Genomic DNA, 24,307 nt, shown 5'->3' with positions numbered 1-24,307 from the left:
CGCTAGTTGCAGTCCGCGTGTCTCTTTTTTTACAGTCTCGATAGTGTAGTACCAACCCCTGCTTGTGTGGCTTCGCTTCCATTTTCCATTTTGTGCAGCTAGAGAGCTACAGGCGGTGGGGAGCTGATGCTGACATTGGTCTCGGATAAGAACAAAGCCACGGCCAAAGTATGGCCAGTATGCTTTGAGGAAGAACGCCGAAAATCACAAATGACCTCTTCTTTCTGCAAATTAAATCTATGTGTGTTCCAGAAAGCATTAACAATGCCTTTGGGCATTTCAAACCACAAACACACTAAACACAGAAGCGCTCAAACAAACAAGGACGAAGGAAGAAGTAGACAACACGGCGCTTCGTCCTTGTTTGTTTGAGCGCTTCTGTATTCCACCAAAATGAACACATACCAACTAGCCCAACTTTCCGTTCTTCTATTGTTAGCGTCACTGATTTTTAAACAAAGATATGGTGATAATAAGTCGCTAAAAAGAAAGCGATATACGCAACAATAATATTATCTCAAAGCTACAGTTATTACGGCAACAAGTCCGCAGATAAATGCAGCTACCAAAATGAATTGCAGGAAAGCCAAATTTACCCAATGTGAGGGAACATGGCCATGATGAAACAAGAAAAAACGCTTCCCGTGGTCGGAATCTGACCTGGACCTCGCGTTACGAAGCCGACGTCTACCCGATTGCGTCATTCCAACACGGTGGAAACAGTTTGTATTTGTTCTAAGCTACTCGGACTTCTAAATAAATCGAAGTCAAACAAATCTATCGCAAACACCCACTTTCTGAATTTCGCGCCGAAAAACCCGGTTCGCCTAACAACAAAGAAAGGCGCTTTTCATCTTCAACATCATCATTATCATCAGCATCACGTGACCCTCCTGAAAACTTGCTCTGTAAGGTTGCCCTTCCTCCAGTGCGCGTTGCTTTCACGATCTTCGGCGCTAGCGAGGCACAGGAAGCTCCGCTTTAATAATTAGGCTCCACTTAATACGACAAACACATCAGGCGACCTAAGGCAAAGCAAACCGATGAGACGAGCCGAAAAAATTCGTGCTGCACATGATTGCAAAGAATTTCTTTTAACAGCGAAGGTGTTTGTCAATTAAATTGTAATTTTTCGTGTCCGCAGTTAAAAATACCGAGAAATTGCTGAGCGCGCGCACTGTGATCGCGGGCCTCGCGGCGACCACCCGGCAGTTAACAAAACGAAAAAAAAAAAAAAAAAAAGAACGAATAGCGCTCGTGCCTCGCGACGGCCGCCCAGCGTCCCGGGCGCACGTATGTCAAGCCAACCATACCCACTATTATCACACTTACAGAAGCAACACGTCCTCTTCGTCGAGGTCACAAGGCAGGGTGTTCCACGCTTAACATTCTCTTCACGTTTGAGGGCGAAACTTTCTCCCGTCTGGGCCGATCCCTGCAGGCGCTCCGCGGTGCGTCTCGGGTTTTGTATTTCTTGGAAAGCTTGGTTCCCTGTTCTTGGTTCTTTTACTTTACCCTTGGCCTTTCGGTGATTTGTTACAGATTGGACCTCTCGACTCGTTGGACCTTTTGACTCGCCTCAGCCGCGTCAAGAGGTCCACGGTGAGTCAAGACGTACAACGAGTCAAGAGATCAAACGAATCAAAAGGTCCACGGTGAGTCAAGAGCTCCAACGAGACAAGATATTCAACGAGTCAACAGATACAATATTGGACCTTTTGACGCGTTGGATCTTCTGACTCGTTGGGCATCTTGACTCGGAATCCTTTTAGAGGTCGTCCACAATAAATGTACGAATTCGATCGCTCATATTGTCACAGGACATGGTGGACGATGCCCCTTGGAGTCATGACACACCGTCCACGACAAAGATGACTACGACGATGATGATGACGACGAAGGAGTGGCTGGTGGGCAGCCTCTGTCATCGCCGCTTGTATATAAAGTAAATAGATCATCTGCTATGGTTCCTCTCATTTGTGTCCTGCCGCCACGTAACAATATTAAGACTGAAAAGTTTTCTATTAGGAAGGCCGGTAGACAAGGAGACTCTGTCAAAAATGCCCAGGTTGTGAACGGCGGCCTGCTTGGGCAAAGTAGTGCATACAGGTCAATAAGGATGAAAACACGTTATTTATTTATAACTTGATAAAACTTTATGACTTTCGACGGAACGTATGTCCTTGCAAGCGAGGGCCACAGGCGAAGGCGGTATATGCACCGCATTGAGTTTGGCGGATATTGAAGGCGGTTAATTCTTCCATCCTGTAGCTCGAAGCTCGACGAGTTCGAGCAGGATCTTCTGAGCTTCTGGCGGTAGCTCCGGGTTCTTGCTCGCAAGGCCAATCAAGACAATCAGATCCCCGAATTGCTGAGCAGCGACTGACTCGGCAGCTTTGCCGGCTACCGCAAGCGAAGACTGCAGGCATTTCATCTCGTCGAGGACGCCGAGGGCAGGACAACGGAGCATGATGTAGCAGCAGTCGCAAAGCAACACTGCAACCGAGGAGACGAGCCAGAGTGGCTTGTGGTCCGCGGCGCTCCGTGCAGCAGCAGTCATGGCCGCCAGCAGCTCGGCCAAGAAATCGACGAACGCCGTCCACTTGTAACGAGGCTCTTCTCCAGCCTTCTCCTCCGGGCGATCTCCAGCACGTGGGAGCAGCTCCGCCCGCCGGGCGAACCACTGGTGGATGGACGTCAGGAGTAAGTCGGCGAACGCTCTGCCACGCTGCTTCGAGATGACGCGGACGCAGAAATCGGCGATGAACTTGCCGATCCCGGTCCCTTGTGCGACCTTGGCGCAGAGAACACGCACGAGACACTGCGTTTCCATCGGCGTCAGCAAGCCAGGGTCCTCCGTGGCCCTCTCAACAATGGGCCGGCGCTGGGTGTTAGGCTTAGGAACGTCCTGCTCTTTACCGTCGGGGCATGAGTCTCCGTCTGGCCGTTCACGTTGCCCCGAGCAACTCTGCTCTTCCGGGACCACTGCTGTAGCCATCGAAAGACGTAAATCTTATTGCACGGCTTATCTGTTCCGTTCTGAGGTTCGTGCAGCGTCGTCACGCCGTTTGGAACGGGTTGCGCAACTGGCGGGAACGGTAATGAAGAACAAAGGCCAGTGACGTCAACTTCAAGTGTGCGATTGTAGCGCGACTATCGGATGAGGGGCGAACATTTGTTAAACAAAGAAGAAGGAGAAGTGACTTTAAGTTTGATTTAGAACACGTTTCCCAAACATAAGCTTTTGGTTAACGCCATAGTTATTTGCTTGCGGAAAACGTTACGAATATATTTAACTTTGAATACCAAACTCCTGCCCGCAGTTCCATGCAGTGTGTACCGTGAAGTTGGTGCCATTGAAAGAGGTGTGGTGGATGTCTCGTCATTTTTAGCCGTGTCATGTTCATGGAGTGTCAGTGTTTCTTCGTTGCTACGGCTGATTTTCCAGCGATATTGCGGCGTTCGGTTCCTTCGGAGTACGTCGGCTTGAGCGGAATGCCGCTTGAACGGAAGTAGCGTCGGAGGGGTCAAGTACGGTTGTTGATTTGGGACAGATCTCGCAGCATCCGCAGTTCCTTTGGCGTTCGCTTGCCCGACCAGAGGCTCTCTGACCGGAAGTAGCGGTGGAGAAGGCGAGCAGCAGCCAGGGAGCATATATCGGGCTCAGGGAGTAAAGATAATATTCTTTGCACGGAAGTAGCGACGTAGCAAACGAGAACGCTTGAATTCGGAGGACTCATTTCACGGCGTCTGCCGGACCGATCCCTCGGCGTTCGCGTTCGCTATCAGCTGCTCTCTGACCGAAAGTAGCGGTGGGGACGGCGGGGCACAGCAGAGAAGCGTAGGAAGGCGTAGCAGAAACGGTAAACTTCCTCCCTCTCGCCCCCTTCCGGGGCTCACGCAAAGTTCTCTCTCTCTCTCTCTCTCTCTCTCTCTCTCTCTCTCTCTCTCTCTCTCTCTCTCTCTCTCTCTCTCTCTCTCTCTCTCTCTCTCTCTCTCTCTCTCTCCATGAGCGGGCTGCATGGGTATAGATGGCGGAGTGGCTCCACAAAAAGCATAACAAAAAAAAAAGTGACGCTGTACTATTCTGTTCTCAAAGGCATGCAATAATACACGTGACGGCCCGCCGTCATCACCATCTTTATGAAAGTCGCAGTGTCTGGCCTGGCAGCCGGCGTAGAGGGTGAAGCGTGTCCGCGTGCTAGGTGTGGTGTTCTCGCCTCGCATGAAGTAGCACATATACGTGACACGTGCAAGCGCCTGCTGAAAACTGCGGTGCAACGTCTTGCGATTGCAAGACATTTCAGGCTCTCCTTAGCAGAGAGAAGTAATTCTGCGGCGCTTATAACGTAGCACGCCTATGCAAACATCCTCACCACGTCACCCGACATCCCACCACCAAGTTTGGCTCGTTTTTATGGGCGGGCGAGACAGAGCCCAGGTCACCTGCGCTCTTGAGACTTCCCAAGAGTACAGGTGAGTTCATCCTGCACTGTTCGCAAGGAATGTCTAGCGTACTTACGGTACGCGCAGCGCTCGACCTATAGACTCACAGGGCGCTGGTGCCGTGCTTTCTGAGGAGTACCCGCTCGATGTTTTATGAGGACTCGCATTGCCGGTTCACCGGCCGAGCAACTGCAGCCATTTTAAACGTATATATGTTAGAAAAAATTAGCAGTGGCGTAGCTCGGCTATGCCATGATATACGTAGCGTGAGCTAAGGTTCAGCTGGTTATTCTTAGGTTTCGTGGTTGTCTAGGATTAGCTGATTATCATGCTTGCTGCTGCTAAAACGATTTCCAATCCGATCCAATCCAATGCAATCCAATTCAGTTGCGGCGGCGGCGGCTCCGGCCATAGAGATAATATACTCTGCGCCGTGAGAGGGCACTGCTTCTCGCGCATGCGCAGCATGGCTTTCCAGGAGCCACGCGAAACTGCTCAACCTCGGCCAGTGTATAGCTCACGCTACAAAATAATTATACCCGCCGCGGTGGCTCAGTGGCTAAGGCGTTGCGCTGCTGAGCACGAGGTCGCGGGCTCGATTCCCGGCCGCGGCGGCTGCTTTTCTGATGGAGGCGAAAAGCAAAAACGCCCGTGTGTACGAGATTTCGGCGCACGATAAAGATCCCCAGGTGGTCAAAATTAATCCGGAACCCTCCATTACGGCGCGCCTCATCGCCTGCGTTGCGTCGGCGCGTTAAACCCTACATTCAATCAATCAAATAAACAAAATAATTGTGGGCCTCTGGTCTACCTTGACAAGCTTACATTTAAGAGAGATTATGGCAAGCGATTTATGTGAAAAATTGGTAGTAAACCAGCTAGATGATCAACAAATAGTAAGGCCTCGCGGTGTCCGTTGGAATTGGCTGACCTCGGCGGCCCTTCCATGGCTGATGCTCGGAATTTGCGGTTTTGCGTGGCTGGGAAGTTCTCCCGATGTGTGACTGTCTGGATAGGCTTTACTGTTCGTTCCGCGTGGTGCACGCGCACTGCAGTCACCCTAAAACACGGAACTGAAACAATGTCGAGTGGCGGCAACGTTTTGGACTATTTCGAGCAGACTTCTCTGTTCCAAACTATGAATGAGAAAACACTCCAGTGATGTGTTGGCGAACTTCTCGCATGTGCTGGTGCATTTGCATTGTGGCAGAATCGTGGTCCGTCGTACCTTTGAGCCCGAGCGCGGCGGACGATGTTCCCAGTACTCTGGCGTGTGCGCAAAATTCTGGTGAGTCATTGGGAGTGCGAGCTGTAAGCGCTAGGCGAAGAGGCTTTTCTTTTACGGATGAGTACCATCTTCATACAGGCCAGGAACAATACTCTGTCTCATATATCGTGCCGTATATATACTGAAGTGTTTCTTGCGTTGTTCAGATAGTGTAAGTCTCTGACAATTTTTTAACGGCATAGTTGTTTAAACTTTGGCTGGGTCCGGTGGCGTTCGCCAAAAAATACAAACAAATACCGAGCGCACTTGAGTGGGCGCCTCGTGAGGAGCGCCCGGCGTCGTCCAACACTGACCTTCGAGAACACTCTGCCCAGCGTTCGTGGAGCGATTTCTCGCGCGCTCTTCCCTTCTCCAGTTCATGTGCGTTCGCGCCTGAAGTGGGGTGCATAGACGCCGAGTTCGCGAAGCCGGTTGCCACGGGTTCAAGCATGTGCTAACGCGAATTATTTTGGGAGAGATGGGAAAGCGTGCGGACAAAACAATCCGGTCCTGCCAGTCATGAAGGACTTCTCGCAGCAAGTTCGAAAACCCATGTGAGGCACGTGCAACAACCGGGACTCCGACGAAGGGAGAGGGGCCACCAGATCTGCTGGTTCTACAGCCTTGCATGCACCACTAGTGGAAGCTGCACCAATTTTTTAAAACACCCTGTCGATTTGGACTTTCCTGTAACTTCTCCGTTTTGGTGTTTGCTCGCCACCCAGTCATGGTTGCTGCAGGTCCGAGCCCACCTATTCGTTCTTGTGCTGCACTTTCAGTTCTTCCCGTAGCTGCCGAATTTCGTCCTGGTCAGCCACGCATCCCCTCCGCGTCGCACTCTTGGCGGTAAGATCGGGATTCGCTATGTCCGCACGGAGCTCCACGTCCAGGTCGAAGAGTCGTGACGTACCTTTTGTAAAATGCCGTCGGGAAGATGGGGTTCCACGCTTTATGAGAGAAAGTAGCGGTCTGGAAGCACGCATGGGTGCCCACATAAGTGAAGTAAGCTATGCTGACAGTATGTGTTGCATTCACTTTTTTTCCCGCAGCAAGTTATAGCGCGTCATAACGTCGCCAGAAACTTTGCTAGGACACTGCGACTGGGTATGGCGATTTCCAGCGGTGGCAAATACTTGCAAATCTCTTCTGGTAGATTTTTTTCTTTCAATTTGCGTCATAGTACGCCTAGTTTTGCCATATACCTTATTACTGGTTGCATACCAGCCTTTTCTGTGACAAAGGCACTGCTGAGGTGTTCAAAGTACTTGTGCAGCGTACCCCATACTTGTTCTGTGTTTAATTTCCTTGTTGTGATTTGGATCGGCATTAGTTATTTTCCCCGAGATAACTATACCCCTTACATTGTTAATTACATTGTTACGAAGACGCCCTCCTTTGACTTTTTTAACTCTACCGACTTTGAAGGTGCATCGCTTCCCAAAGGTATATCTTGCTCATAGATATCGTTCACTTTCTTCGTGTTTATTTTTAACTTTGCAACAAAACTCTCCACGCACAATTTTCGAAGCAGGTTCTGTAATTTTTTGCCGGGCTGACTGGATAAACCGATGTCATTCACCGAGTCTGATTCACTTGATTGTCCCCGAGGCAGGCATAACCTGGCTGGTAAAGCAAGCACAAGGTGCCCCGCAAGCTTCTGCTGGTCTACGCTGGAAAGTGTTCACCCCGCGGTCCACATACATCCATGCACGATTGAACGATGGTCGCTACTCAGCGTCCAGCTCTACAACGGCATCCAACGCACGTGTGTACACGTAGCGACTTGTCGCCCGCGCTCGGCTGTCACGTGACATTCGTCGAAGAGATGCTCCCGGTTGTAAGGTCGAAGAGACACTGATCACGTTTGTAAGGTCACTACCCACGGCTTCAATGGCCTGCAACCGTGTTGCCGTCGTTTCCAAGGATCGCCATGTCAGCTAGCTGCTCAAGGTCGAATCATTCGAAGGGCCTGACGTATTCGTGGTTACAGGCCCGCATTAAGTATACTGACCTCGGGCACACGTCTACACATTGCGACATCACCGGCGCCAATGCTCGCCCCTCTGGCACGTACGCGGGGGGAGCAGAATTCGGGTCCGACTTCTACTGGATGGTGTACAAGAGCGGCCCCACAGTGGATACAGCGAGCTCCAGCTCGCAGTAGCCACGGCGGGGTCTGCGAGCGGCGCAAAGAATACCGGAAGTACTTCCAGGTTTCCTGAACCTTCTGCCAGGTCTCGCTTAGCCTGTTCCTTAGCGCTTACAGATCCTGTCGTCACGCGTATTCCAGTCGCTTTCAATGCTCAATTCTTTTAAGTCAATCAGTTTCAGTCCCACGACATGTATCGAAGAGATCACACTGTTCACGTTTGTAAGGTCACTACCGACGGCATCAATTACCTGCAACCATGTTGCCGTCGTTCCCAAGGCTCGCCCTTGCGGCTGGCGGCTCAGTGCCGAAGCATTAGAAAAGCCTGACGTATTCGTGGTTACAGGCCTACAGTAAGTATACTGATGTCCGGCACACCTTTACTCCTTGCGACATCATCGGCGCCAATGATCGCCTATCTATAGCACGTACGCGCAGGGCTCAGTAACGGCATTCGTTGGGTACGACTACTACTATCGTGCGGATACTTTGCCTCTGTCCCGGCGTATCTGACTGCTGCCGTCTTCTGAAGGACTGTGCCGTCAAATGTATAGTTAGCAGGCACGCTATGATAGCGGCAGCACCCACTTTGAGGCAGGGAAACAGACTTTCAATGTCGCCTGTGGTAGTAGGAGGAATACTACACATTTCTTTGAGCAAAACAACGGAAATGTCGTCCACAAGGCCACGAGCACTCGTCCAATCGCGTGCTAGCTGCACCAGCGTTTGTTGGAGCTCCGGCGCCCAGCTGGTTACAGCAACACATTTGCTGTAAAAATGTAACTGACAACAGCGGCTCCGCCGAACTATAGACCTCAAACAACGTGATCCAACAACCTTGAGAGGGCTTGTCGCATTGTTCTCGAATCCCTGCTTTCCCACTCCCACACATCTAACAGAAAAAAAAAGACCGTATACCTCGAATAGTGCGCGTTGAAAATGACATCAGTGTTTTATTTTACGCACAAATAGATTGTTAACCGGAAATGAAAAGGTTCGACAATGCAGCTATACATGAGCTCGTCCTTGATAGACAAGGCCAAACATTGGATATGAACTGTACAGGCTACTCATCTGGCACTGAGCAAAAGCATGATGTACACGCAAAGCGCGCGCACAAAAATTGACTTTAACAGACAATATCCATTTATAAGACTTCAAAAGCCAGTGGTATAAAGTGATGCTTGCTGAGGTGACACTGCATCGTTGCTCGTAATGACAGGAAGGGGGGAAATGCGCAAAGGCAGGCGTTAACAAGCAAAATACACAAAAGAATGGCTGCTGGATTTACAGCTCTACATTGGGCCATGGCATACTGGGCTGAGGCAGAAAATTTCTTCTAGGGCAGCGATATGACACTTTCCTTCTGCCTAAATGTCACGTAAAAGGACACCTTTACATCCGTCCCTACACGAGGAACGCAGATGTTCGAAACCTGCTCCGTCCTTTGGATGCTCAGAAATCAATTACAACAGGCAGTGCCTTGATGTGCGGCGAGAACTTGAACTCACATCGCGCAAAACGGAGGAGATTTGTTGCAGAGTATGAATAAGTTATTCCAATGGATGTTGGCGGGGATCTCAGAGTTCGACTACTGTCATCCTACAGAAGGCTTCTTCTTTTTCTGTCGAGCTTGTCGGGCCTGCGAGAAAGATAAGATCGAAAACAATGCGCTGTTATTTTCGTAGAACGAACGTTTGGAAAGCGTAATATAAAATGTGGCAGAACCTTACACCGGCAATGACGTGCATCGCCTCCTAAACGATGGGAGAACTAAGATACCAACGGAGAAAAAAGTCAGCATGAGCGATTCGTATTCGCTCCACGGGCTCATTCGCCGCTGCAAGTCCCTGGAGGCCGATGACGAAGCACATAATTTGTATTTAATACCGTCGGCCTCCTCATTTAGTTCCTCTGTGTGTATAGTAAGAAACTCTATGGTGTAGCTCCCCTTCTGTTGAGAACGCGGCAGGCACACTTTCCTCTGGCTGTTTGCAGACAAACCTAAGCACCCGCTAACTGTGACTGCATGGTCACGACCGACATTATCGATAGCGACCTGCCCAGGCTTTCCGACTCCGCGTGCCGAAGTTATTTTTGCTTGTTTGGCTTTTTTTAGTTCTTTCGTGCGCCACTGCTCCGGCTCCCGCTGCTTTTGATCCCCGTTTACTATGCGTCGTCTAGCTGCTACATTTCTGGCCTGCCGTCGATGTTATTTCGACTTTGTCTAAGTTAGTTGCACTTATATTTGCTGATACACCCCGTAGGAAGTGCGCACCTTCTGTGGGCTTGACGGTGTGACTTAATGAAGAGCTAACTGTACGGTTTGTAGCACTGGCAAGCTACTTCGAGCGAACTGCTACAAGAGTGGCACAGTTTTGTGAAAAATCGTGGTAGTGTGGGCTTGTTGGTACATACTAAAAAAAAAAAAGGAAGAGTGCCTAAACGGGACAGAAGAGTGACAGGACACGATGCGGGCCTGTCAAGAGTGACTGGCAGCGCCCTGTCCTGTCACTCTCCTGTTCCGTTTAAGCGCTGTTGGTTTAATTTTTTTTTTTTTGTAAATGAGCCACAGCCCCTGAAGAAGTTGGCGCCGACTAGGGCTTCCTTCACCGGAAAAACGTTTTGTTTTTTCGCAAGAATGACCGCGCTGCCACACTCAAAAAGGCCAGGTTGGAGCTGCTTTGCAAAAATTCAAGCCTTTCCTGTGAAATTTCGTACGTGCGCAAGCGAGCTTATCGCAAAAAGAAAGCTCCTCAGCGCAAAGTCAAAGTTGGCAAAGGTTGTGAATGTTTAAAGGGACTCTGAAGCACTTCTGATAAACACTTTCATTTTTTCCTTGGCGTCTGGAAGCTCTGCGAAAGTTACAGTTATCGCCAGCAAGGAGCGGCACTGCGCGCGTGATTTGCTCGTCCCAGCAGATACGCCTTCCGTTTCTGCTTGCTTTTGTGGCTTTCTTTTTAAAGCGGCTACCGGATGCGTTCATTGCTGCAACTGAACGAAAGCCGGCCAATAGCCGCTACACCGCCGTAACGGCGTAATTCCAGCGGTCGAAAAACGCCAAGACCGGGAAAGAGAGAAAAATATTTTGTGCAAGTTTCTAAGTTATATTCTGGGCATATATTGGCGGGGGTACTTTGCGACCCCCTAATTTAAGTACAGGATGTGTTGGCTGACTAATTTCTGCAAGCATTAAAAATTTCGAAAAAGAAGTTGAAGGAAGTGTTGCGAGGTCCCTTTAAATGAACGGAAATGCCCCCCCCCCCCCCCCCAAAAAAAAAAAAAAATATTGATGCTAGTCGAGCAGACATATAATACGTGGATTACTTCTGTACGTTGACGTACACATAACTGAGAATCGGATCCGGACGCACCAGAATATTCTAAGCGCTGACCGGTAATGTAGGTCGGTACAATTGGTATTGATTGGCACGACCACTACATTTAAAACCAGCAGTCGCAGGTCGCACTGCGAGCGAAGCGAAGCTGGCGATGTTGGGAATTAAATTTAGCACCACTTGACGGGGCACGCCGTCCCTAACAACATTTTTTCGGCACGCTGGTTCCCATTGTCACCGGCTGCGAAGGGCAGGTCGCTATCTATAAATCCGGCCGTACTGAAGGCTACTCCTTTTTTCGATGAAGGTGAGTTCCGTACTATTTATTCGGCAGCAAGTTCAGTCACGGGGAGCGATATGATGACAGCATGATGTAGATTGTGTGAAATTATGTTGAAATCAGCCTTCTGTGTGTTACTCCGCAAGGTCTTGAACTGTGTCCAACACGTTTTCTAATCCTCCGTCCCGTTTTGTTCGCGCTGTTACGATTTTTCAAGGTCATGAACCAACTAACTCGCACCGGAGTCCTCACCCCGCAAAATTTTTGGGCAGTCAATTGATAAGCAGTGGAACATTCTCTGATGACGCGCGATTAAAAGTCTTAACCATGTGTCATTGAATGAGTGTTGTTACGAATCGACTGTGGCGTGTGTTGACGCGGCGCGCAGGCTTCGTACAACGCGCCGACGTGCCGCAGTACTTTCCCCACAGAGCATCAGTGAGGTGAGAGGAAGCCGCGGCGTTCATGCGACTTCGAGAATACGGCACGATCAGAACCCTCTTGCGTTTGCACGGACTTGCCGCAGCGGCTGTTCGCGACGCGACTCATCCCACCTCCGACTCTGAGAGAGTGTTTTGCTTGCGCGTGTTTGACTCCTCTGCTTCGAACGTATCGGCGCTTCTGGACTCTCTTCCGACGAGAGCAGTGCGTATTCCGCCTACGCTAAGAACGTTTCCCTGCCCGTTCGAGTTATCATGTTGTAAACACGCCAGTGTGCTGCTACCTGTATCATCGCTGTTCTCTACTCGCCACACATTAAACCAGTTAAGTTTGCCTCTTCGCTCCTCGTCATCGGAACGGAGGCAACGCGTGCAAACCGCTCGCCAACCTCGCCGCCTCAACATGACGGAGGGCCGTTCATGTACGCCTTCACTCATGCAACAGTGTGTAATGAACATACGACAGACTCTCACCAGGAATTTTGAACTATTCTCGTAAGTTTTGGGAGCGCTATGTTTTTACATCCCGCTGTCCTTGATACGATTTAACCACACTGCGACAAAGGTCTAGATGGGAAAGTGCGTGACGCGTATACCCGCAGCACTTGCTGTGCGCCAGGCAGCAGATGAAGTTCCGCCCGGAGAAGTCGACGTCGAGATCGCAGATTTCGCACGCCGTGGTGTTGCCCAGGTAGGTCAGGTGAACGCCCGACACGCCCGTGGGCTGCTCGCTCAGCAGCAGGACCATGGCGACCGCCAGGCAGCAGGCCGCGGCATACTGCGAGCGCCAAGAACGAAGAGGGTAAATGACGCTTTGCCCTTGCGTCAATCATCACATCAGATACAATAATCCGTCACGAAGAAAAGAAAACTAGGCAAGGCCAGAAAGAAAATGGAACGTCTCGCGGAATATGGGGAAAAAGGAACGAATTCTTCTCATCCTCCATTAATCAGGCCTTGCGTTGAAGGTGTGCGGAAAAAAATTTACCATCCTTTCCTAAATGAAGTTGAGAGAAGCGCGAAAGCTGAAAGTGCGCCTAAGCCCCCGCCGCGCTGGCTCTGTGGCTAAGACGTTCTGCTGAGCCCAAGGATGCGGGTTCGATTCCTGGTCGCGGCGGCTGCTTTTCCGGTGGAGACGAAAAGCGAAAACGCCCATGTGTTTGAGATTTGGGCGCACGTTAGAGATCCCCAGGGGGTCAAAATTAATCCGGAGCCCTCCACTACGGCGCGCCTCATCGGTAGCGTTGGAGCGTTAAATGTCATAATCGATCAAAAGTGCGCCCACCTTCGCTGAAAGGGCGTCAAATCGATCGTCAAACATCATCATCGTCGTCATCATCACCATAATAATCAACACCACCACCACCACCACCATCACCATCACCATCATCAGCCTATCTACGCCCACTGCATGGCAAAGACCTCTCCCATTAATCTCCAATTATCCCGGTCCTGTGCTAACTGAGACCAGTTTATCCCCGAAAACTTCTTGATCTCATCTGCCCATCTAACTTTCTGCCGCCACCTGCCACGCTTGCATTCACTATAGGGATCCACTCTGTTACCCTTAATGACCAACGGTTATCTTGCCTTCGCATTACATGCCCTGACCACGTCCATTTCTTCTTCTCAATTTCTACTAATAAGTCCTTAACACGCCTTTGTTCCCTGACCCACTCCGCTCTCTTTTTGTCCCTTAGTATTACACCTACCATCTTCCATTTCATTGCTCGCTGAGTCGTCCTCAATTTAAGTTGAACCCTCTTAGTGAGCCTCCAACTTTCTGCCCCGTAGGTGAGTGCGCCTCATCACTGCACTGCAGTCACCCGTGCTGGGGTTAGGGGGCACGTATTCGCGCCTGCCTGTGTAGGACATGTTCTTCATTGATAAGGCGGATGTGTGGTTTACGGCAAGGTTCCGGGTTGTACCATAGGTCTTCCAGTGTGATGGGTTCTTGGCCGGATCAGATCTCTATGGGGCTGGATGCAGTGACGGCCTCCTAAATGAGGTTTGTCAGGTCGCCTCTTTTTTCTTCTTTCTTCAGCCACTCTCTAGTGTATTGTTTTACATTTTAGGTAAATCGGGGGCACTGCAAAAGTTTGCGGTTTTGGTTACTGATACTTTTTCTTTGTGGACATAAAGGTAAAGAGATTGTTTTGACATGTCTGAAGAGATTTAGCCGAGTGTTTCCGCCTGTTCTTGTCGGTGTAGGGTTTGCTGCGGTCATGCTACGTTGCGGTGTAGGGCTGAGAGTTGACGCCTAGCCGTTCTGTATTCTTTAAGGTGGAGCTGCGGATGATTTGGTTCCAGAGATTGCGGATTTTGGAAGCCGTTTAGAGGAACCGGAATGTATACATCGCCTGCGAGCTCACCGGCATGACCAGGAATTCAGACCAGGAATCCAGAACAACTGGAGTGTGCCTTTGATGTGTTTGAATAGGTGTGCTGCTGACCGGGATGTATGAGCGGAGTCCAACAGTTGATATGCCTTTTTGTTATAGTTCAGTTCAGTTCATTTATTTAGACAAACCATGTCTCGGGAGGAGAGGCAAAAGGCAGATTAACTCTGCCTGACGGCGGCCATCAACCCCGTACATGTGAAACTTGAAACTTGAAGGAAACTTGAAGGGGCGGGCTGGTTGGCTGAGGTATAGTTGTTTTCCCCGCTGACATGAAATGTTTGTTGCTTTCTGTAAGGGACCAGTAGTGGGAACAGTCCAGTAGGTGATAGCTTATACCCCATAGTTTTGTTTTTGTAGTTTGTTTACTTCTTCTTTTCCCGCTCCTCAAGCTCCCCTCCTTGTCTTTTATGTACCCTTTCTTCCTCTTTAACTATATGCCGCCTTTTCCACTTCCCTTGTGTAGGGTAGCCAACCGGGCTCTCCCTGGTTAATCCTTGCCTTTCATGTGTCTTATCCTTCTTTCCTTCCTTCCTTCCTTCCTTCCTTCCTTCCTTCCTTCCTTCCTTCCTTCCTTCCTTCCTTCCTTCCTTCCTTCCTTCCTTCCTTCCTTCCTCCCTCCCTTTCTCCCACGAGGTGCCTTTTCCTGCCGCATCCGTGTAGGCATGTAATTGCCGGAGTTCTTTTCCCGGTATCTTGTTGAAGTATTTAGTTCTAATGGGTTATTCTATCTCCATGTATGCTGGGTCCATATAACCGACAGTGACTGCTGTCTGCATTCTGTCAGGGTTGTAACCTGTAGCCTTCGGCAATTGCTTGGGATTAATTATAGCTAAAAGGTTGTGGGACCTGAATCGTGGCCTTTGTTTGTCTTAGTCTTCCATGTTGGTTTTGTATTTGTCGACTCTTATGATTTACTGTATTGTAGCTAAGGCGACCATGTTTTTGATGGATTTAGTGCTGGGGCTGATTGGTAGCCCTAGATATATCATTGCGGCCTTCCTTAGTGCGGTGTCTGTTGGGTCTTGTTAATGTTGATATAAGGTATAGCCCAGCCCATCTTATGCGAAGTAAGATGAGCGCTTTTTTAGGTCGGGGTAGTTTTAGGTCGTTTTCTTTGAGTCCCCTTTGCATATCCGAGACTAGTTTCATATCCAAGAGACTGTGGACCCCACCATCATCCTGGAAGAGCTGGCGAAGGAACTTATAGTTTGCGGGATAGAAATGCTTACTTTTTATACTCCTGATTATTTTATATTCCGTTGGTCGACTGAGGTTATGACTGCTCTGTGTTCGTTCATTTTCCTATGCGCGAAATTACACTTGATGTGAAATTATAGGACGGCCGCGCGCGCTGCCCTCGGCGTGCGTACGCGGGGTGGGGTCCCAGCCAAGGGAACGTCTATATTGGCTTTTTGACCACACTCCTGGCATCACAAGATGTAGATGCAGCAATAAATTTGAATTTGTATTTGAATTTGAGAAATGGTTTTACCCTGTACGTGAGATCAAAGAAAGGTGGGTAGTTCTCATCTTCTACTCGTCACCGTGATAAGTAACGTTTTTTTTTTGTTTTTTTTTTTATGTGGAGGATGTCAGGCCTATCATTCGAGTAATATTGTTATCTGTTTGGTAGCTTATCTTGAGAAGGCACGTACGAGGTTTTAGAAGGTTCATGAAAAAAAAGGGGGGGGGGGATTTAATCAACCCTGTAGACTTTGGCTTGAGTATGCGTTTGGAAAATAGCGCATATGTAAGAGAAGTTAAGCATTCAGTGTACGTCGCCTTGCATTTCTGAGCAGGCAGAAGCCCCGACCTGCGGTGTGAGAACCTTGAAATCATCCTTACTGTCCCTGAAACGATATATTGAGATTCAGGCTTACCATGACAGCTCGACCCATAGCTGTAGACGACAGAGTTCACGTACAGGACGTTCTGCGGGCGCTAATAGGGGAGCATAACCTGGAGGAACAGGATAAAAGTAAAGGAAAGAAGCATGTGTTAGCTAAAGAATGAGAAAGGGATATTTAGTAAGACTAATTCGTATATCGGAGATTGTTAAATATATGAAGTAAATACAAATGATATTACTGACCAAAAACGTATATTCAGTACCCAAAAATAACGCTTTAATCACATTGTAATCTTAATGGTGAAAATGAGCGCGCGTGTTCACACGAACCTTTTCAGGTTCTGCTGCCCCCGTGCCCGGGAATCATACCCGGAGTTTAGTGCGTACGACGCCATGTTATAACAACTTAGTCTACCTAGTCCTTTTCTTTGAAAAAAAAAAATCATTGGGTGGGTGTGCATATGAACACGGCTAACAAAACCAAACTCGGCTTACTTTATAGGCGGCTTCGGCGCAACTACATGCTTGGTTTTGTATTCTACTGTACACTGCATATCAAAGTTAAGGTATTTACGATAACAACATAAGGGGCTCACTAGCATGGCCATGGGCCATTTTTTTGTAGCCCAAAACTTTCGAATCATAATGCAATTTTGTCTAATTCCAAAAGTGTTGTGGTATCCATTCGCGGCAGACATTCGTGGCAGACATCTCTCATCGCGAGATGTCTGCCGGCGCAACGAGCAGGCGGGAAATGCCGTGTGGCGTTATCATCACCGGTTGTATCTGAAATGTAATAATGATAATGAAATAATTTACGTGGAGTTAAATGAAGGCAGTTGGCCTTGTTAACCACGGAAAACATGCAAATGATAAATGTCGGTGTATTTTGATCGTAGATTCTCGCCATAACATATACCGTGGCAAACATTCACGGATGCGAGTGCCCGTGCATCAAAAGCAGCTGAAACTGGGAGTGGCTGCCCCCACTGTGTAGTCGTCGCTAATATTTTAGAGCGCAGCCCTTTGTTGCCCGTTCGTGCGCTGAGCCGCGTCGCCGTGGTCGGGACCGATCGAACGATGGCAAGACCGACAAGTGAAAGAAAAACCGAACGATGAAAGAAAGCAAAGCAGGAAAGTGTCGCGAAATTGGGACGGGAGGGCGGTTCGCCATGGCGGCGCGATCCAGCGCTCTCCGAAAGTGCGCGGTGGGGTAGGGGAGGGGCAGTATGCTGTGCCCGCACGAGGCCTCCGCTCGACGGCGCGACACTTGGCGAAAACGTGAGGGGGGCGTGCGCGTGACTATGATGCGCGTTCGCTTAAGACGCAGTTCGCCGTCCTTTCCTGAGACACACTTCGCACGACCGATGCAGAGGCTCATCATCGCTGCCGTCGAGAGAACCCAGGAGTGAGTGTTGCCTCAGCGCACTGCCGCTGCGCCCAAATATCGCATTAGGGAGTAACTTAATTGCCAGTAAATTTTGTTTTGTGCTTGCTTTTCCTGCCGCACGTGCCGGCGTTGCACTGCAATTTTTTTTTTTTTTTGCATTCAGATCTATTGTGCGCGCTTCAACAAAGTTGGCTTTCTCGAAATCAGCACATGCTTGCAGTGAAGGATCCTTTGCAGGACGCTTCCCGATCAGATGGAGGACAGCTCGATACGCGCCATTCATTTCGGTGCAACTGATCCCAAAATGCAAGAAACATTGTGGGTTGGAGGTCAGCCTACAGTGAAGACGTTGTCTTCTGATTTTTTTTTATTTTGTTTCGCTTATGCCTTTGTGGCTGTTGACTTTCATTGAAAGCAAGCATGGCTGGGCGTCGGTTAAAAATTTTAACCGAGACCCAGCTTTAGTTTAATCACCAGGCTTTAGTCGGCTAACTGATAGGTTATCCGGCAGCGTTGGTTTGTGAACTAAATTTCAATAACAACACTGGTAATTTTAATAATAAGTTATTGTTGAGAATAATATCAGTATGCCCCTCGTTCTGTTCACAGACATCCCAGATAAAATAAGCAGATTATCGTCATGGCGCTGATGGCGCCGGGACTCTTACTCCCGCATTCGTCATTCGCATTATTTCTAGAATCGGGAATATCGGCCCTCGGAGTATTTACAGGCGGCGTCGATAAATTGTGGTTTAATTACTCCATAGTTAGTCCATACAAATGTAAAACGGTGTGGGTGCCCGCTCGCCGTTTTTTGTGCGTTGTATATTTGTATTAAGAACAGCCTTTCTCCCGTTTGTCTTGGTTGTCAGCTTGCTGTTCTCATCCCTATCACCTCTGAGCACGCTTGCATCGTTTCCTGTTGTTACTTAAGGCTGCTTGTGTGAACACGAGTATGATCCTCGGCATGCTTGCGTAGAATTTCAACATGGCACTCTTGGTTCATTTTGCTCTCATAGCGATCATTAACGGTTAAAAAATTATTCTTGACTAAAGCATAATCGATTAATTAGAATTAAAATAAATCGACAAATCTCCCACCCCTAAAAGCAAGTGAGAGACATTTCCATTAGTGCTTCCTGTAGGCGTGTGGGCGAAAAGTGTTACATGTGCTTCGATTAAATAATGACTTGAAGTAGGGGAAGGAAACTAACTTGATGGGGGAGATGAGATTAAATAAAAATCAGGGACAAAGACTGGATTCGGGAACAACAAGACAGCAGCTGTTGGAAAATTATCGGAGAAGGCTGATTCTGATGATTCTGTGTGCCGATTCTGATGATTCTGATTATTATGATAACAGCGATGACGTCATTCTTCAAAGCTACTTGTTAATCCTTTAAAGATGGTGGTGTGTATGAACTAACTCTCTAGGACTCTGTCCGGCAAGCAAAATAAAAAAGGCCTATTGTAAAAAATGGGGAGGAGGGGGTTGGCAAATCTGTAGCTGGAAGTGTATTTTCTATACAGATGACACTCACATGGTCGTCTATGACGGCACTGTCCGTAATTTCAATTGCAGATAGCACACGTTGGTATTGTGAGGGCGCAAGTGATAGCGCAAGTTGCTAGTCGAAAGCCAAACCTCCCAGAAACGAATACGGCACGGTTGTAGCGTCTCCCGTTCTTTTAACGGCGGAGCTGTTGTACATGCCGTAAGGTCGCCGTTGTAGGAAAAAAAATACCAAGAAAATGCCGAGCGATCGTGAGTGCGCGTCTCGCGGCGACCGCGGAGCGTCCCCGGCTCGCGCAGTAGCTGTTGCAAAAAAAAAAAAAACAAACTTCAGTGCTGCCGTCAACAGCTAGACAACTGTTTTTGAAGGAGCCGATTGAGAGGTTGGGGTTGACTTTATCGATAACACTTATATTATCTATTGGCGCATCAAAGCTGGGGTTTGCAAGAAGGGATATATATAATTGCATTCAAAATTTTCTTCCTGCCTCAGGTCGTTTGAATTGCTAAGCGGTGCTGATTAATGGGTAATTCGGGTTTCATTAACAACTAAGTTTCCTTTTACAGCCTCTTTCCGGAAATAAGTATATTGAAGTCCCCACGTTTTTAACCGATTTAGCCCTGGCCAATCCCCCCTTGTGGGTACGTGCCAAAAAATTTGAGGACATCATCATCATCATCGTCAAGGGCTACCGGGCATGGAATACTTGGCAGTGAGGAACACGACGATGTGTATGCATATGACGATGACTACTACTAGCACAGTACAAAGCGACGATAGAGCATGTAAATAAACATTTTCGTCTTCCACGAATGCCTGGTGGTGTGTCTTTTAGTGTTCACGTAGAAAGAAATCCTGCGGCTTCGCTATGGTTCGAGCCTTGCGCGACTTAGTGCAAGCTTCGCCAGTTGAGCTGGTGGAAATCTGCAATGCTGATGATGGCTTTGCATTCACCACTACAGCCAAACCCGATTACAACAAACCCGGATAGAGCGAATTATGCTATATATCGAACAAATAAATATCAGTTACGAAAATACACGCGAAACATATACCGTATAACGAAGTTCACATCTGATATATCGAACTCGGCGCGCGTAGAATTGCCGCCAAAATGCATGGTCTCGGAGCGACGATCGAGATGTTGATTGGCTGTGATGGAGACGTTGAGCCCCTCCCATGGAGCGACGTGACTCCCGGCACTGTCCGTAACTGTTTCCAACGCGCCTGACTCATGATTAACCACCCCCCCCCCCCCACCCTCCCCCAGTCAGCGAGTCCGGCCTAAGATGGAAACATCAGCGAACTGTGGGAAGAGCCCGCCAACGTTCCGGATGTTGTGCTGAAAGTAGTGCCCTTCGAGGATTGCCTGAGTGCCGACGACGACGTTGCCCTCACTGTGAGCCGGAAGCACCGAAGAGGCGGGAGGGTGTCGCGAGTGGAAGCCATCCGATGCTTAATGAAGCGCTTTCGGCAGTGAATGTGCTCCACCAATATTGCTTCGATATTGAAGGACGCGGACTGCAATTGATGCAAATGATGTCTCATGTAGAGAATGCTGTGCTAGTTGACGCCGCCCGTCAAAATGAAAGTGGAAACAAGAATCACCGCTTTTTAGGAAAGTAGGTAGTTACAGCGGACAGTAGCTTTATTGCTTGCAATAAATAGATAGTTTTGTGTATGGTAATGGCATACTTTATTATGTTTGTTTCTACATGCGGGTATAGCAGGAAGAGCGGGGGTTGGGTTGGGGGGGGGGGGGGGGGGTCCCGCGTATGGCGAACTTGTAACAAAAAATTGCACCATCTTCCCGAGGGGAACCCTGAGGTGATGCGAAGCATCGCAGAGTTCCAATCCAATCCAATCCAATCCAAGCCAAGCCAAGCCAAGCCAAGCCAAGCCAAGCCAATCGAATCCAATCCAATGCCCCTCGCGAGAGAGTGTTCGCTATCTGAGAGGAGAGGGGGTGAGCGGCGGAGAGCGCAGCTGGCGCGGCGAGGAGAATGGGGGAGGGGCGGACGCCGACAACGCCGACAACAACGCCGGATGGATGCAGGGACAAGGCGAGTGAATGAGATGCGTCGCATCTAAAAAAGTCGTTATTGGCGGGTTCGGCTATTTCGAACTATTGGATTTATCAAACTAATCGTGGGGCATATTGCAGTTCGCTATAACCGGGTTTGACTGTAGTCGCGAAGACGACGACGACCTCCTAGATGCATATGACGACGAGAATTACTATCACCGCAACTGTGCAAATAAACAATGATACTGAAGCTTAACTATGTGTCCGGCAATGCTCACCTACAACAGCTTCGCCATTGAAGCCTTGTGCGCGAGTGCAAGCTATTTTTCTTCTTTCTTTCTTTCTTTCTTCCTTTCTTTCTTTCTTTCTTTCTTTCTTTCTCTCTCTCTCTCTCTCTCTCTCTCTCTCTCTCTCTCTCTCTCTCTCTCTCTTCTTTCTTTCTTTCTTTTTCTCTTTCTTCCTTCCTTTCTTTCTTTCTTTCTTTCTTTCTTTCTTTCTTTCTTTCTTTCTTTATTCTCTGTTCTCTGTTCTCTTCCCGCCACCCCTTTTGGTGAAAACAACGAACCACCCAGAAAAAAAAAACTGCATGTTCCCGTTCCTGGCGTCTTTTGCGCGCGCTTCGCTGTAACATCCCTCGACCGCAGTGGTTAACCCAGCCGGAAGGACATAAAAAAGGGAGGAGAAAGCACTGTCGAAGAGACACCGCGGCACATAAGGAAGAGCTTCTCGTTTCTGGCCTTTTTCTTTGCACAGCGCACGCACCGGAATGGGAAGGAAATTTTGCGTTTCCACACGGAAGCAGTCAGCGGCGCCAGCGATGATCCGAGATAATCTCCGGACCGCCTCTCTTACCTCTTGCGTCATTACGGACCGATCCGTCTTTTCCCGGCACAATGGCTTCCGCAGCCGGAGGTCATTCCGGCGATATTCACCGCCGGTGCACGCATGAACGGGTGCCGAAAGCAGAACGGAAGAGATCCCCTTGCTATGCGATCGGAAGTAAGCGGGATGTGAACCCACAGCGTGTCTTGCATGCCGTATGTCGCCTTTTATGCAGTCATATAAGGCAGGCCGTATAAAAAACTCCTTCTTGTACGTGTCCCGTCAACAAAAAGCTGAAATATCTGATCTTGAGAACATAATGACCGGGCGATGAGCCACGGGTTGGTTTTCGTGTGCCGGCGGACTTTGAACAGTCGCAACCTAAAATGAAACGTAATTCAACGCGTCTGTATAGACGGCCATCGGTGCACGTTAAAGGGACCCTGCAACACTTTCGATAAACGCTTTCACTCTTTCCGTCGCGTCTGGAAGCACTGCGAAAGATATAGTTATCGCCAGCAGGGAGCGGCACTGGGTGATTTGCTCGTCGCACCAGAAACGCCTTCCGTTTCTGCTTTGGTTTTGTGGCTTTCTTTTTGAAGTTGCTATCGGAAAACGTTCATTGCTGCAACTGAAGGGAAACCGGCCAACAGCCGTTACATGGCCCTAGTGACGTAATTCGGGTGGTCGAAGAATGTCAAGACAAGGAAAGAGAGAAAAGTCTTTTGAGCGAGTTTCCAAGTTATCTGATGGGCATAGGGCAGCAATTTTTTGGCTGAGGCACTTTGAGACCCCGTAATCTAAGTACTGTATGCGTTGGGCGACTACATTCTGCAAGCATTTAAGATATCAAAAAAAAAAGTTGAAAAAAGTGTTGCAGGGTCCCTTTAAGAAACCTTGTGCGTCTTCTATTATTCGAAAGTCGTCACGAAGGTTTCCCTGGTGTCGCTGGGGTGCTTCAAACCCCGATCCCCCTCCTCCCAATCTCATACCTTCAACAGTCTTCTTTGATTACACGAGGTGATGCATCATCATCGTAATCATAATCGACATCGTCATTATCGTCGTCATCTTCGTATTATCCGCTCCTCACAAGCCGGGAGATGACCCGCTTATCACATTAGAGAGGACAGGTGTGACAAAAGAGAGCGCGCGACCTCGTGCAAATATAGTGACGGATGACAAAAGCGTAGATTAGAACAGGAGGCTCTTGGACCAGTTGAGGGACTTGGTTACCGCGATCCTCTCTTTCAGAAAGGACAGCCATGTGTCATCCGCTAGTTACATTACTGTGAGGCAGATAGATAAGGTGCGCGTGTGCATATGCGTGCGTGCGTTCGCGGGTAAATCTTCGTTATAACGAAATCGGTTTATTCGAAGTATCGCTTTGTACGAATTTTTTACTTTCTCAACTGCAGTGTAGGGAGAGAAAATGATCACCTTTTTTATCGAAGTACCGCTTATAACGAAGTCACTTTTTTTACGGAGGACTATTATAACGACGGTTTACTGTATATTATCTAGTACATATTTGAGTATTGAGTTACTTGGCTTATGAAATCGTAGAGCTGCGTGGATCCCTCCTTCCCGTTTTCCCACTTCTTGGTATTTTGAAAAATAATAAAAAGGAAAAAAGTAGTAACGCCCTACAGATATTGATATCCACGAGAGCTAACTTTGGAGTATGGTTTGATTTTCCCCCTACTCTATTCGCAGCCCTTCGCCCGCCGTGCGAAATAATTTATGCCCACGAGCAAGTACACGCATCGGTGCGGTACGAGAAGGAGGCATCCGCCGCGGTGGCTAAGTGGCTAAGGCGTTGCGCTGCTGACCACGAAATCGCGGGTTCGATTCCCGGCCGCGGCGGCCGCTTTTCTGATGGAGGCGAAACGCGAAAACGTCCGTGCGTACGAGATTTCGGCGCACGTTAAAGATCCCCAAGTGGTAAAAATTAATCCGGAGCCCTCCAGTACGGCGTGCCGGCGCGTTAAACCCTACAATCAAATGAAATCAAATCTAATTTTGGAGAATGGTTTTATCCTTACCTTCCTCTATTCACACCCCTTCGCCCTCCGTGTGAAGACTTCATGCCCACGAGCAAGCACACGCATCGGTGCGGTACGAGAAGGAAGCATTTTACGAGGCAGTCGTCCAAACTTCGCGACGCCCTGCCTGTTTTGTTCACGACTACCAGCACTTTTACTTCCCGTATCGATGCTAGAAACGGCAGGCGAGATGTATATTTGCAACAAGTCTCGGCCGCCGTGTTAATTACGATATATGAATAGACGTGTCGGTATACGCATGCCACCGTCGTTTCATACAAGGTCAAGCACGCATACAGGTGCGCTACTATCGCAAAAAGAAAAAAAAAAGACGAGAAT

At 48.8% G+C, this 24,307-nt stretch overlaps 2 protein-coding genes across 3 annotated transcripts in view; both read right to left on the bottom strand.

The window, feature by feature from the left end:
• Window positions 1–2,138: 2,138 nt before the first annotated feature.
• On the bottom strand, window positions 2,139–3,118 carry LOC144152404 (MIF4G domain-containing protein-like). Its single transcript, XM_077683675.1, has one exon. The coding sequence runs from the start codon at window positions 2,996–2,998 to the stop codon at window positions 2,252–2,254; it is 747 nt and encodes a 248-aa protein (XP_077539801.1). The 5' UTR covers window positions 2,999–3,118; the 3' UTR covers window positions 2,139–2,251.
• Window positions 3,119–8,785: 5,667 nt separating this feature from the next.
• Window positions 8,786–24,307, bottom strand: part of LOC144152619 (uncharacterized) — a 72,337-nt gene continuing 56,815 nt past the window's right edge. For both annotated transcript variants that reach the window (XM_077683955.1, XM_077683954.1), the window contains exons 3-5: window positions 16,203–16,281; window positions 12,517–12,698; window positions 8,786–9,504 (exon numbers count right to left, since the gene is read on the bottom strand). In XM_077683955.1, the coding sequence (XP_077540081.1) occupies window positions 9,465–9,504; window positions 12,517–12,698; window positions 16,203–16,220 (240 nt within the window). In that variant the 5' untranslated portion in view covers window positions 16,221–16,281 and the 3' untranslated portion in view covers window positions 8,786–9,464. The remainder of the gene's footprint in view (window positions 9,505–12,516; window positions 12,699–16,202; window positions 16,282–24,307) is intronic.

This window comes from Haemaphysalis longicornis, unplaced genomic scaffold (genome assembly GCF_048455015.1).
Source record: "Haemaphysalis longicornis isolate Haplotype H1 unplaced genomic scaffold, Haemaphysalis longicornis Haplotype H1 scaffold_9, whole genome shotgun sequence".
In the NCBI taxonomy this organism is placed as follows: Eukaryota; Metazoa; Arthropoda; class Arachnida; order Ixodida; family Ixodidae; genus Haemaphysalis; species Haemaphysalis longicornis.
Note: the sequence above shows the minus strand (reverse complement) of the source record. Positions and strands in the feature narration are given on the sequence as shown.

Excerpts from the sequence above, each read along its gene's own strand:
- LOC144152404 (XM_077683675.1), bottom strand. The coding sequence starts at position 2,998 with ATGGCTACAGCAGTGGTCCCGGAAGAGCAGAGTTGCTCGGGGCAACGT.